Source organism: Penaeus chinensis, chromosome 17 (genome assembly GCF_019202785.1).
Source record: "Penaeus chinensis breed Huanghai No. 1 chromosome 17, ASM1920278v2, whole genome shotgun sequence".
Taxonomy (NCBI): domain Eukaryota; kingdom Metazoa; phylum Arthropoda; class Malacostraca; order Decapoda; family Penaeidae; genus Penaeus; species Penaeus chinensis.
In genome coordinates, this window is record NC_061835.1 from 6019290 (window position 1) to 6032512 (window position 13223).

Genomic DNA, 13223 nt, shown 5'->3' on the forward strand with positions numbered 1-13223 from the left:
TTTATAGTTTTTGTAAATCTTTATACTAGCTTTAATCCTTCTAGAAGGTGGAAAGAATTTATCTTGCAGTAGTTGAACATTTCAAGTTAATCTTAATTATATTCTTTGAATAAGTGAAAATTGTATTATTTTTTTCTCAGAAGTAGTTGTATTAGCAGATTGAGAAAGTTTAGATTACTATGATGAGATTAGCTTGATCCCAATTTTTTCTTATGCTTTGAGAAACAAGAAGATACTTGCATTTGATGAAGATCTGCAAGTTTGGTGAGTTAAGTATTAAGCCATACTTATGTCTGTAGTAATTACATCCGGTTATGACAACAGACTCCAATCCTTGTGTAATTTCCGTTTGCCAGGTGGTGGACTCGGAGGACGGAGCGGACGAGAAGGCCATCACAGCCATGGGATTGCTCAGCACGATAGAGACCCTCATCAACTGCATGGAGGAGAACCCGGAGATCATGGCCCAGATCGAGCCCATCACCCTCCAGGTGGTTGGCCTCATCCTCAGCAAAAGTGTCATGGGTGAGCATACGAGGGTGTTCGTTGAAACCATGCATAGGTTGTGGTGTGATGGGCTCTTTGAATGTCTGGTTCATTGATTATTCATTTATTTTTTATCTATCTATTTATTTATTTACTTATTTTTTCCATCTTTTTTTTTTTTTTTTTTTTTTTTTTTTGTCATGTGTTTTGTCTTATTTGTGCATGTTAGTAGTCCTCTTACAAAAAGCAGATCAATTTTGATTTTAATTTGAATGCACTGCTCTACCTACAGAGTTTTACGAGGAGGCCCTTGCGCTAATCTACAGTCTCACCAGCACGAGGATATCCCCAGACCTCTGGAAATGCTTTGAAATGATGTATCAGGTGAGTAAGGCCCCCCCCCCCCCCCCCCATGACTCCCAAGTTCAGTTTTTTGTGGGCTTCATGTAATTTGATCAATTCATTTCAGCAATTTTGACACCAAAACTTATGGGATTGTGATACTCTCAGGAATGGTCTTAGAAATTAACCCAATGCCACCGGGGAAAATGAAGAAAGAATAGGGAAAATGCTGTGCTCTTTTTTTTATATTTTTTGTGAAATGTCTGCACATAGATGGCTCTGCTAGTGCTTAGCCACAAAGGAGTCAATTAGTAGACCTTGTGATCTTACCTGATTTGATTGAATTGGCGGAAAAATGTATTTTTTACTAGTGCTATAAATGTCGATGGTGTTATTTTTATTATAAACATTATACTTACAATAATGTCATAAATATTAGTAATAGCAAAATAAGATAACAAAATATTTTCCTAAATCAAAGAAAAGGGTAAACGGGCGAGACAGGCAGTACTCGTAATTGGCTCATTGGTGACTTAGTACAAGTTTAGCTATCTCTGTGTAAAAACAATCAAACAAGTAACTCGCAGTGGGCATAGCACGTACGTACACGTCATACCTGTCGGCATTGGGTTAAACAAACTGATCAGGTTGATATCTTTACTTTTTTGGTACATTTATGCCATCAAAGATACAAGATCAACCCAGAGCCAAACAGGAATAAAGTACCATATGGATTTTATATCTTTGTGGTTTCTGAGTCCTGTGACAAGAGTTATTGCTTGTTGTAACATCAAATATTTTATGTACATTGGGTGATAGTGTTATAGTCAGTTCATTGGTGGAGCTTGTTTATTTATACATCCATGTTTTGCATGCAAATTTTTGTGTAGTACCTATTGTTTCATTGAACCTTTTCAGATGTTCAAGGTAGATGGCTTTGACTACTTCACGGAGATGATGCCAGCACTCCATAACTACATCACCGTTGATACTGAAGGCTTCCTAAGCAGTGAGGCTCGTGTTGCTGCAGTGTTCGAAATGTCCAAGAGTATTCTGACACAGGTGAGTCCCTAATCCCCATCTGCTCTGCTTATGTTCATACATGGGGATGGTTTTGTGTTTTTAGATTGAAAGTTATTACCATTGCTGAACAGAAGGGCTAAAGTCATTTTTGCTGTTGTTGAGAATCAGGATTATATGAAAAAATTAACAGATGTGGCCATATGTTGGCCATGGCATGGCTAAGGAAATGGTTTACTTTGGTCATGAACTGGATCAGTGTATAGCTAACAATGAAAGCACAATCACTCAAGATGTCTTGAGTGATCATGGTGAAAACTGAAACCCTTTGAAGTTTTGAACGTGATTGTGAAAGTTTTTGGCCACTTAGGAAGAAAGTGCTAACAATTACCTAACTTCATATAAACTTGTAGCAGAAATAGATGGTATTTATGAAGCTTATACTTAAAGAAATGCTGCTAAGGGAGTGCTGAAAGTGACAGGTTGGTAGTGAAAGATCAGTACAGAAAATTAATGAGGAAACGTTTAAACCAAAAGTTGAGTTTCAACATAATGCGATTTGTCACATAGGCAGCCAAGACAGATACTGAAAGAGAACATGAAATGACATGGTTGTTTACGATTGGTTGATCATAAAGCTAGTGAGAGAGAAAAGCAAGAGGCTATGGAAAAAACTAGAAAAATGAATATCAATGACAGTGACCACACACTAAACATCATTTGTGCTTGAAAGTGACAATTTACACTTGATCCAGTGCTGCCAAGAACATGTCAAAGGGTGATTAGACCCTGTGGGTATGTAGGAAGGGGCTCTTGCATTATTTCCATTGATAATTGAGTGCTGAATGTACCATCCATGAGCCATGACTGGGAGAGTGCTGGTTCTAGGGAGGGGGCCATTTCCAAGATCAGAATCCTATTCCTGCCCACCATGACTGGCAGGTTGTATTACAGAAAGTTGAATATTGGGAAAAATATAAAAAAATATAAAAATATTTTTTTTACTTGGTATTACAATGAATTTTGAACTACCTAGAGATATGATATGGAATCTGTGCAAAGAAAACGGTCTATTACCATCTGGATACAGCATATCATATGACAAATATAGACCTTGCAATGGCAGAAAAAGAAAATAACATTCCAAAGGGGAGTCATGAAGTTTTGTCACCACACACCCTAATGCCCATATTTTGGGCCCCTTGTGGGCAGCAAAGCACCCAGATCCAAAGGGTAAAATCCGAGTTAGATTATACGTAACAGACAATCCCATCACCACTTCACCTTAATTCCAGGATTGTGCGGAAGACGAGGAGTGTCATGCAGCCAAACTACTAGAGGTGGTTGTGCTGCAGTGCCAGGGCCGCATTAACCAGTGCCTCCCATCCATTATCCAGCTCGTGGTAGAGAGACTACTCAGGCAGGTCAAGACAACTGAGTTACGAACGATGCTGTTACAGGTGAGTTAGGTGAAGAGTGCCTGGGAGTGGACTGGGTTTACTGGCTTGCTTGTTCAAAAGGCGTGAGGTCGTGGGAGGAATCGGGGAGAGGGTCAGGGAAGCTAGGCTTGCATGTGGATGTGAGGAAGAGGATAGCTGTTTGTTTGCTTTGCTTTGGATGCTCTTTCTGATTTATTCATTCCTGGATTGGCTTGTATTTTTTTAGTTGCATTGTTTTAGAAGTATGTTGGTCTATTTTTTGTTCTTTTATCATCAAAGGGAACATTTTGAAAAATGTAATGAAGCATTTCATGTATTGATTTGGTGACCTATTTGATGGAATGCGTGAGTATCAAAGATACAGTGTGTCAGTTCCTTCTTTAAGTGAAACTTTATTTATGCAGGAATAAGTAGAAATGGTATGTTGTGTAAAAAATATGCTTTAAAACACACTTACATAAATTGTATGTATGCATGTGCATGTTTGTAGTTTTGCATGTATTTGATTATTTATGTTTGTCTGTGTGTGGGCTGATATATTTTAGTTTATGCATGTAAATATTATGAACTAAAAGTTTTTATATGTAGAGTATGCACAAATAATATTAAGATGCATTTCTGATGTCAGTGGCAAGTCAGGCATGGTGCTGAAAATCCAGTAATGGATTGCTTGTCACTCATCCTGTCTTATTATTTCACATTTTGCTAGTGGTATTCTTGAATTAGCTGATGTCACTGACATCCGTAACATCTTATATTTCCTCCTTGCATTTTCATTTCCTTCAGACCAAGAAGTTGAGAAAAGAATTTTTGTCAAAATCCTAAGTGTAAAGTTTAGTCTACGGGTATCATTGTGTGACCAGTAGGATCCTTGCTTTACCTAAGTAGGAGAATAACTATTAACATAATACGCTGTGGATACTTCTGAAATATGATTTGCAATTACGATTCTATTTCACAAATATGACTAATTCAAATCACTTAGAACAGTAGTAGATTTGGCAAATTGTATTTGCCCTTCACCCCCACCCCTAAAAGAACGAAAAAATTAATAGTAATAGCTAATATTGACAACCCTAATATCCTCTTCCATCATCATCAATCCTCATTCATCATTATTATTCCATCAGTTATCATTCATCATTATTATTCTATCAATTATCATAATTCATCATCATCAATTATCAATCATCATCATTCCATCATTTATCATCATCAATAATCAGAAAATCTCCATTATCCCCGCACTCACTACACTGCTTGAAAAATTGAATTTTGAACTGTGGTGCACCCTTCCAGGTTGTGATAGCCACACTTTACACGGCGCCAGACCCCCTACTTCAGGTGCTTGAGTCAACCACTTTGCCCAACACAACCACCACGCTCACATCTCACTTCATAAAGCAGTGGATCCATGACACTGACTGCTTCCTCGGGTAAGTAACCCCCATCCTGCTTTATTTCTTTTCTGCCTGTGATTCCTAAGATCTGCTCTAGAGGATGACAGCACTTTCATATAGGTTATTCTGGATAGTTATACTTAGCAACAGAATTTTAAAGGTCACTAGAATAACGTAGTCTTGCCTTTAAATGAAATTTGGGATACTTCCTTCTTGGTTTTTTGTTTAAAAGAAATTCCCATGAATATGATTTCTGGATATTATTTCCTTTCAATTTTGTTTAGCATCTTTGTATCAGATTTGTAATTAACCCATCATTGCCGGGTAACAAATCCCAGAGCGAGATAAACTGGTGATTTCTGGCATCGGCCAGACACTGGGTGCGGGAGTCTGCCACACCAAGCAGAACTTCCCCCTCCACATGCTCGTGTGTTTAGCTGTGCATACAGGCATACCCCGCAGAACAAGCGGTTTGTTATGACGCCAGTGGCCCATCTGAGTCGTTTTAAGTCATGGTGAAACCTAGAAATAATTAAAGATTAAGATAATAATCTTATGTGGAGACTGAGTTTAGTGTCTAATGTTCACATACACTTTTTATTTAGTGAAGAAAAAAGAGCTAGTTCTGCATTGAGGAAGAAAAAAGCTGCATGGCTCTGATGGACATGCAGCTTTTGTTTTTTGCAAAAATGTCATCTTTTGAGAATATGAAAAATAGGTTATTAAAATATTAACCCAATGCTTCTGGATGATGTGTAGTTCAGGTCATGGTTCTGTGGCTCTGTGAGGTGCTATTCCTGTCATGGCTGACTTGGTGGCAGCTATGGAGGGCAGGTCATTCATGTCATGTTACTATGGTGCGAGCATTACATTTCATGCTGTTCTTTATAAGTTACCTTCATGCCCACATGTCACATGCCATGGGGCTTTGCCTGAAGGAGAATGACACTGACTGTTATTTTGTATGAAAAAGCCAATATTTAGTACATAAATCATTTGCCTGCCATCCCTGGAATATGTCACACAAAAAAATATTATGCTCTCTTGCTGTTTTTATGAATGTGTATGTCATCTTCATTCTAGTTCACATGATCAGTCTCCACATGTCAACTGCTCAAATTGTCATTTGGTGCTCTACCAGTGTAACTGTCTTGAAGTATAACACAAAAAAGAAAGTAGCCTGCTTACAGTTTCATTTTTTGTAAGAATAATATTTGGAATGATGAAAGAAAATCCAGTTTTTATCCCTCAATAAAACCACATTCCATCTTTTACAATTTATTGAAATGGACTCTTAATTTACATAATCAGGCTACTTTAGTTTGATCTAGCAGCTGAAATAAATATCATGCCTCTCTGAATATGAAAAAACATTAAAATCACGTTTTGCATATAAAATGAAGTATCACATTGTTGGTGTGGTGTGATGAGGGCAGTGCACCAGCCAAATCTGAAATAGACCCATAGGCAAGCCCATTCATCCCTGTGCACTGCCTGGAGTGGAGCCAAGCATACCTCAAATTCTCCCGAAGGCATTGGGTTACAGAAATGAGTTTAGATCTTGCTAAACTCCAGATCAAGAGGGTAAGAATCTTGAAAGGAAATTGTATCCAGCATTCCCTTTGTAATAATTTTTATAAATAATTTGTGGGCATTAATGATATGCCCACAGCTTGTGACCAGTTAGGGTATCTATGAAAATAATTGTAAAACTAGAGAAAGGGCTAAACAGAGACCTCTGTCCCTCAGTCTCCACGATCGGAAAGTGTGTGTGCTGGGTATGTGCACGCTCCTCCAGTTGGGGCCTGAACGCTTGGGAGTCCTCCAGGAATGCCACAAAGAGATTCTGCCAGCCATGATTCTCTTATTCCAAGGCTTGAAAAGAGCATATGCAGGTGAGACCAATACTTTTGAGATATTTTCCCCGTTATATTTGTATGGTGCTTTAGTGTTTTTGACTTGATATATTTGATATAATGGTTAATTTTTGTGTAGCTCTCTCTCAAACTTAACTTCCTCATTAGCAAAAGCTGCTGAGGAGGACGATGACGACGATGATGATGAAGACGATGACGACGACATCGAGCATGGTGAGTTACAAAATATTAGATCAAGTTTATTAACGCATCCAGTAAAATGAAATTTTAAAATGCTTAATGTTTTAAACTTGTCAGTTCTCTGTTAAGTAGGAAAGGTCATACTTCTCTCTCCCTGTTTCTGTTAATGCATACTTCCTCCCATCTCATTGTTAATGCATTTCCATTTGCACTTTTTCTAAATCATTTGTTCCTCCTCTTCCTCATTCTTTTTCTTTTCTCTCTTCTTTTGCCTCATACCTATGTTTCACAGCCTTTATATTTAAAGGCACAGAGAGGCTCAATCCCTTCTCATTCCAACCCCCACAGAGGTGCTGGAGAGTGATGAAGACGAACTTGATGATGCTGGCGAAGATTACTTAGAAAAGCTTGAGGAGAAGGTAAACAAGGCCACAGCCAGTGCCCCGTTTGCCATAAGTGCCTCCCTGCAGGTGTGTGTGTGTATACCTCGGCTGCACCTGGAGTACCCACCAGGCCAGCCTTGCCTGGCTGCAGAAAAGCTGCCCCAATTGTTTTTCCACTGGGTTAATCTGTGCATCCTTTGAATGTGTGCTTGGTGCCTGCTCCAACCCTGGAGGACAGGAAATGTGCATCTTCCTTTGTATTTCTATGAATTGTCATCAATTGCTTGTGTATTTTTAGTTTTTCATCAGTTGATTTTATTAGACTAGAAAGACTGGAGATGTATTTGATATTTATTTAATTCTTCTGTCATTATTAATGATAATAGTTAAGTATCCTCTCTTGAATGCATAGATTAGCTCATCCTGGTAGACCTTTTCCCAACATTGGGGAAGGTTTATTAATTTCAAGTGAATTTTTTAGACTTAGTGGCATCTCAGGTTTAGTTTTACGGCAGAGCTGTTCAACACTTGAGGCTGTGAGAAATTGAGGTGTATTTTGCATGCGACAAACCTAAAAATGTCTTAACTAAAGCCTAAGACCTATCTTAAAACCTCTTTGAGGTTTAGAAAAAGACAGCATGTTTGTCAATTCCAAATGGCATTTGCATGACAATGAATGGAGAATGTCCTCAGTTGTTCATGACTATGGGCTGATCTGATAGTCATTCATATTTTACAAGTTGGAATTGTTGTAATAGATTTCTTTGTTTGCATGATGAAAGGAGGTGATCTGTATGGCTTTGTTGAATTTTTGTTCCATAAAGTTGGTAGTAAAAGCAAATATCAGATAAAGTCATTTGGTGACAATAATCTGTGTAATTAAAATTAAAATGTTAGGATAATTTGTTTCTTATAGATTTTTTTTGTGATACTTAACATGATACATTTGAGGCAAGAAGGGACTGCAACTAACTTTGTTGTGGTCAGGTGGAAAGGAACATTATGTTGCCACCTTGCAAATTTTATCTAATCAAATATAAAGTATTACTAAAACTTGATATTTGAATGAGACACTTGGGTTGTGTATGAATTTCTCTCAGATAATGTTTTTATTTTTAGTATTATACAGGATGACAAGCATGTATGTTTTTTTCAGTTGGAAAGGATTATTTTTCTTTTAGTATTAGTATGATTTTTATCATCACTTAATCTATTCACTTATAGCAGTGAGTTACACTTATTGTTCACATATAATGCGTCTTGATCCCTAACTGCTGAAAGTGAAATATTTAAAGCATAGAATTGTAGGTGTAGAATACTACCTGTTGTTGTAATGCCTGAATTTGCTTGTTAATCTTGATCATTTTTATTGAATATAAAGGTAATTCTTGTATCAGTTCAAGGGTAGTAGGTGAGCTTCATGACCACAAAAATAATTTTGATACATTGCTTTATAAGGATGTGGGTCAGCTTAATGTGGAATACTCAGCTTTTCTGCATGAAATGTATTCATAACTTACCCTGTGGTTTGGACTAGAGGCCGCTTATATTTTGATACCTTTTCCTTTATTTATTTTCCATTTATACTACTTGAAATTAGAGCCATACCTATTGCCTAAAGATACCAAGTACAGTCAAGTGTTGCAGTGTTTGTAGTAAGAGAAGGCTTGTGTCTGAAATCCATTTTTTGTGCCACTCTAGGATGATGACGACGATGACGACGATGATGGTCTAGAGGAAGAACGGGACGAGACTGCATTGGAGTCCTTCACTACACCATTAGATAAAGATGACTGTGAAGTTGATGAATATCTTGTCTTCAAGGAGGTTATGCATGGTGAGTAGTTGACATTTTTCATTACTTTCCTACAGTTTATCTTTGTTTTTGTTTTTGTTTTTTTCTACACTTTTCTCTTCACTCCTACTTTTCTCTCCCTCTCGCCTTTCAGCTCAAAATCTTCTAACTTCACCTCTCCCTCCCCTTCTTCCTCCTTCCACCTCCACCTCCAGCTCTCCCTCCCCTTCTTCCTCCTTCCACCTCCACCTCCAGCTCTCCCTCCCCTTCTTCCTCCTTCCACCTCCACCTCCAGCTCTCCCTCCCCTTCTTCCTCCTTCCACCTCCACCTCCAGCTCTCCCTCCCCTTCTTCCTCCTTACACCTCCACCTCCAGCTCTCCCTCCCCTTCTTCCTCCTTACACCTCCACCTCCAGCTCTCCCTCCCTTTCTTCTTCCTTCCACCTCTACCTCCAGCTCTCCCTCCCCTTCTTCCTCCTTATACCTCCACCTCCAGCTCTCCCTCCCTTTCTTCTTCCTTCCACCTCTACCTCCAGCTCTCCCTCCCCTTCTTCCTCCTTACACCTCCACCTCCAGCAGGGGAGGGAGAGGTGGAGGTGGGAAGAGGAAGAGGAAGAGGGGGAGGAGGAGGTGGAGGTGGGAAGAGGAAGAGGAAGAGGGGGAGGAGGAGGTGTAAGAAGGAATTCTTACACCTCCTCCTCCCCCTCTTCCTCTTCCTCTTCCCACCTCCACCTCCTCCTCCCCCTCTTCCTCTTCCTCTTCCTCTTCCTCTTCCCCTTCCCACCTCCACCTCTCCCTCCCCTTCTTCCTTCTTACACCTCCTCCTCCCCCTCTTCCTCTTCCTCTTCCCACCTCCACCTCCTCCTTCCCCTCTTCCTCTTCCTCTTCCCACCTCCACCTCTCCCTCCCCTTCCCCTCCTCCCACCTCTACTTCTCTTCTCAATCCTCTTTATCCTCCTCCTCCTCTTTTTGCTTGTCTTCATCTCCCTCTTCTTCATCCTCATTCCCCCTCTTATCCCTCTTCCTCTTCTTCATCCTGGCCTTTTCTCTTCTCTTCTCTTCTATCCTTTTCCTCTTCCTTCTCTTCCTCTTGTATTAAAACATTGAAAAGATGTACTTTTTTTTGAAAATGTGTTAATGGTTTATCAAAAGAAAACTGTTGCATTTTTCTATTTTTTCTAGCCCTGGAAGCTAATGCCCCAGCCTGGTACCAGGCCCTCACGGGAGGTCTGAATTCAGATCAACAGAAGGCAATGCAGGAGATCAGCACACTGGCTGATCAGAGGAGAGCTGCAGCCCAAAGCAAGAAAATCCAACAGAGTGGAGGTGTGTGCATGTGTTTGCATGAAGGCATTGCTTTTAGGATGATCGGGAGGAAGTATTAGGGGGAGAGTGCAGGTGGAATGAGGGCCAGATAGGTGTTTGTGTCAGTTCCTTCCCACTCTCTTGGGTATGATTTTGATGTAGTTTACTTACATAAGCAGTAGATGATTTTAGATAAGATTCTTGCACTGGCTATGCAAAAGCTAATGACTGTAATTGATTATGAAATTTAAAGTCTTTTAGATATTTATGAATTTATCTTTAAACATATCATATTTTTTATATAATGTCTTTAAAAAGTGTGTAGCGATAAGATTTATTTCATAATTTTATATCACACAAGATAATCTTCGTTATTCTATATCTGGGAATATTATTGAAAGGTTTAATTCATTGCTGTTTGCTTAACTTTCCTCTTGTTCTTTTCAGGTTACAACTTCCAGCAAGTGTCAGTTCCCACCAGTTTTAATTTTGGAGGGTCATTTGGCTCTTAATCCTGGCGTTGAGGGTTGTAATATTCCTTCAAGTTTTCATCATGCAGTGTGCAGTTATTTTTTTATAATTGTTTTTTGTATCTTTCACCTCATCTTGCTCTCTTTCTCTTGCTCTCTCTCACTACTCCTCTCTCCCTCTCGTCTTCTTTGTCCATCAAATTTCTGATCTTTCTTTAGTGCCTTAAACATTCATTTATAGGCATCAAAAAGTGCACTAAAGTTTTCACCTCCTGTATGTGGTTTAAGAATGTAAATGTTGACTGTGTACAAAAAAAAAAAGATTTAAAAAAGTAAAAAAAAAAAAAAAAAAAAAATAGAAAAAAAAGGTAAAAGAAAAAAAATTGATTGAAATCTCGGGATGTCTGGATTTGGCTGCAAAGGCTTGCTCTGTGTCAGCCAGCCAGCCTCTGTTGTTCCATTCAAGGAGCCCTTCTGCTGCCAGGGAGAAAGGCCAGGCTGGACTAGGCTTAGAAGACAGCAGGTCTCGTGTGTGTATGTGATAGGTAGCTACAGTAGCATATCCCCAAGTGAACCAGGCTGAGTGTTTTCATTTGATTACAGTAGACTGTTACCCTGCAGTAATTGATGCCTTCTGTTACTCTTCTGTATAATTATAGATGATTAGGATTAACTGTTGGAGTAGGTCATCATCATAATCATCATCATCCTAATAATAGTCGCCACCACCACTGTCTTTACATTATTGCTCATATTTGGCCAAGGGTGACATATATATAATGTATTCATTTTTTGTGTATTTTGTTGAACAGGAATGTATATTACTATGTGGAGTTACACCTCCGGTGATCCCTTTTTATTATAGTAATTTCTTTTATTATAATTATTTTCTCTTCCTAGAGATATGTTTCATTATTATTAACTTGGTTCCCATTTGTATTTGGGTTTTGATTAGCATCATTGATTATTACCCTTATTTTAATTTATTTGATTTTTTTCTTAATGTTTTTTGAAGATATTTGTTATACTTTTTGGTCCCTCCCCCTTGTGGGAATGTTCTCCCATCTGGTGACCCCCAAACTGGAGCACAGCTATGATCGATGTACAAAAGAGCCGCCCCAGCCTCCCAGGCCCGAGTGGGGAATGTGGGTGGGCAGGACGTGCCCCCCTCCCCCCCATACACATCCCTAATCCCTCGGCTGTTGTCCTGCCCCCCTCTGCACTAGAATGTGGTCAGAAGGCACTCGGGCAGAAGTGGAAGGAGACCTGTTGGAAATACAGTTGGCGCTGTAGGTCGGAGCGAGCGGAGGCCACGGCGTGGGCGGCTCTCCATAAAACCCCCGCGGGTGGATCTTGCCGGCTCTCTGCGGATCCTAATGGTGCCCTGGTAACGGTCCCCCTGTATATTATGCATCCAGGTCCAGCTGGGGCCAGGGACGTCTTCCTCCCCTACACCACCTACCTTCCACCATTCACCAACCATCTCTGCCCTCCCCTCTCCCATCTTCCCTCCATTTCAGCTTCCATCTCCCCTCCCCTCTCCCCTCCCCTCCCCTCTCCCCTCTCCTCTCCCCTCTCCATCCCAATTCCACCCTCCCTCTCTTCTCCCTTCTACCTCCCACCTTCCACCTCCACCCACTCTTTCCTTTTCTTCCCAACCTTGCTCTATCCTCTCCTTATTCCCTCCCATCTCCACCTTCTCATCTCTCCTCTCCCCTCTCCCTTTCTTCTCCCCCTCTATCCCTCTCTTCTTTACTTCCTCCACTCCCCCCTCCCTTTCCCCCCTCCACCCCCCTCTCCCTGCTCCCACCCTCCCTCCTACCTCCCCCTCCCTCCTACCTCCCCCTCCCCTCTCCCACCTCCACTTTCTACCTTCTGTCTTTTGCCTCCCTTACCCTTGGTTCCCAGAGTGTGACTGGCATCCCCTCACCCCCCTCCCCTGTCCTCTCCCCACTGAGTTTATAAAGCCATCTAGTGAACCACTCCCCTCAGTTTTGGAATTCTCTCCCTCCTTTTGCCCTCCCTCCCCCTCCTTGCCCTTACACCCACTCTATTTCCCCCACCCCCACCCCTGTTTTTTTTTTCTTTTTCTTTTTTTTCCTAAGCTACATAAGTCATGGTGATACTCCCCAAATGATTATTATGAATGTATCAGGTGATATGCCCCCTCACCCCCTTTTTTTTTTTTTTTTTTTTTCTTTTCTTTTTTTCATTACTGTGTTGGTCTGGTACTCATTGTTCAGCTCATGAGACCTCACTAGTGGTCCGGCACCCTCATTGCTGACCGGGCGAGGCAACACCCCTGGTCGCCTCATCTTTGGCATGGATGATAGAATGGTCACAAGCCACCCCCAGTGCCCTTCCTCCCCCTTCTTCCCTTGTATTTTTGTATAGGTGATATGCCTCCTATTTTTTATCCTTTTTTTTCTTTCTTTTTTTTTCTTTTTTCTTTGGGTATCTTAAAATGTTTTAAGGTCAGTCTTTTTTTCTTTCTTTTTTTGTGCACGCGTGCGTGTTGCCTAGCAAG

General features: G+C 40.4%; 1 protein-coding gene across 2 annotated transcripts in view; it reads left to right on the forward strand.

Moving 5' to 3' along the window:
• LOC125034260 (importin-7-like) overlaps positions 1 to 11573 on the forward strand; it is a 29564-nt gene extending 17991 nt beyond the window's left edge. The window contains exons 12-22 of one of the 2 annotated variants that reach the window (XM_047625999.1): positions 357 to 525; positions 779 to 870; positions 1747 to 1890; positions 3144 to 3308; positions 4587 to 4723; positions 6437 to 6582; positions 6712 to 6777; positions 7093 to 7163; positions 8829 to 8964; positions 10104 to 10247; positions 10674 to 11573. In XM_047625999.1, the coding sequence (XP_047481955.1) occupies positions 357 to 525; positions 779 to 870; positions 1747 to 1890; positions 3144 to 3308; positions 4587 to 4723; positions 6437 to 6582; positions 6712 to 6777; positions 7093 to 7163; positions 8829 to 8964; positions 10104 to 10247; positions 10674 to 10738 (1335 nt within the window). In that variant the 3' untranslated portion in view covers positions 10739 to 11573. Of the gene's footprint in view, positions 1 to 356; positions 526 to 778; positions 871 to 1746; positions 1891 to 3143; positions 3309 to 4586; positions 4724 to 6436; positions 6583 to 6711; positions 6778 to 7092; positions 7215 to 8828; positions 8965 to 10103; positions 10248 to 10673 lie in introns of both variants that reach the window. The other variant, XM_047625998.1, reaches the window with a different exon arrangement.
• Positions 11574 to 13223: the final 1650 nt, after the last annotated feature.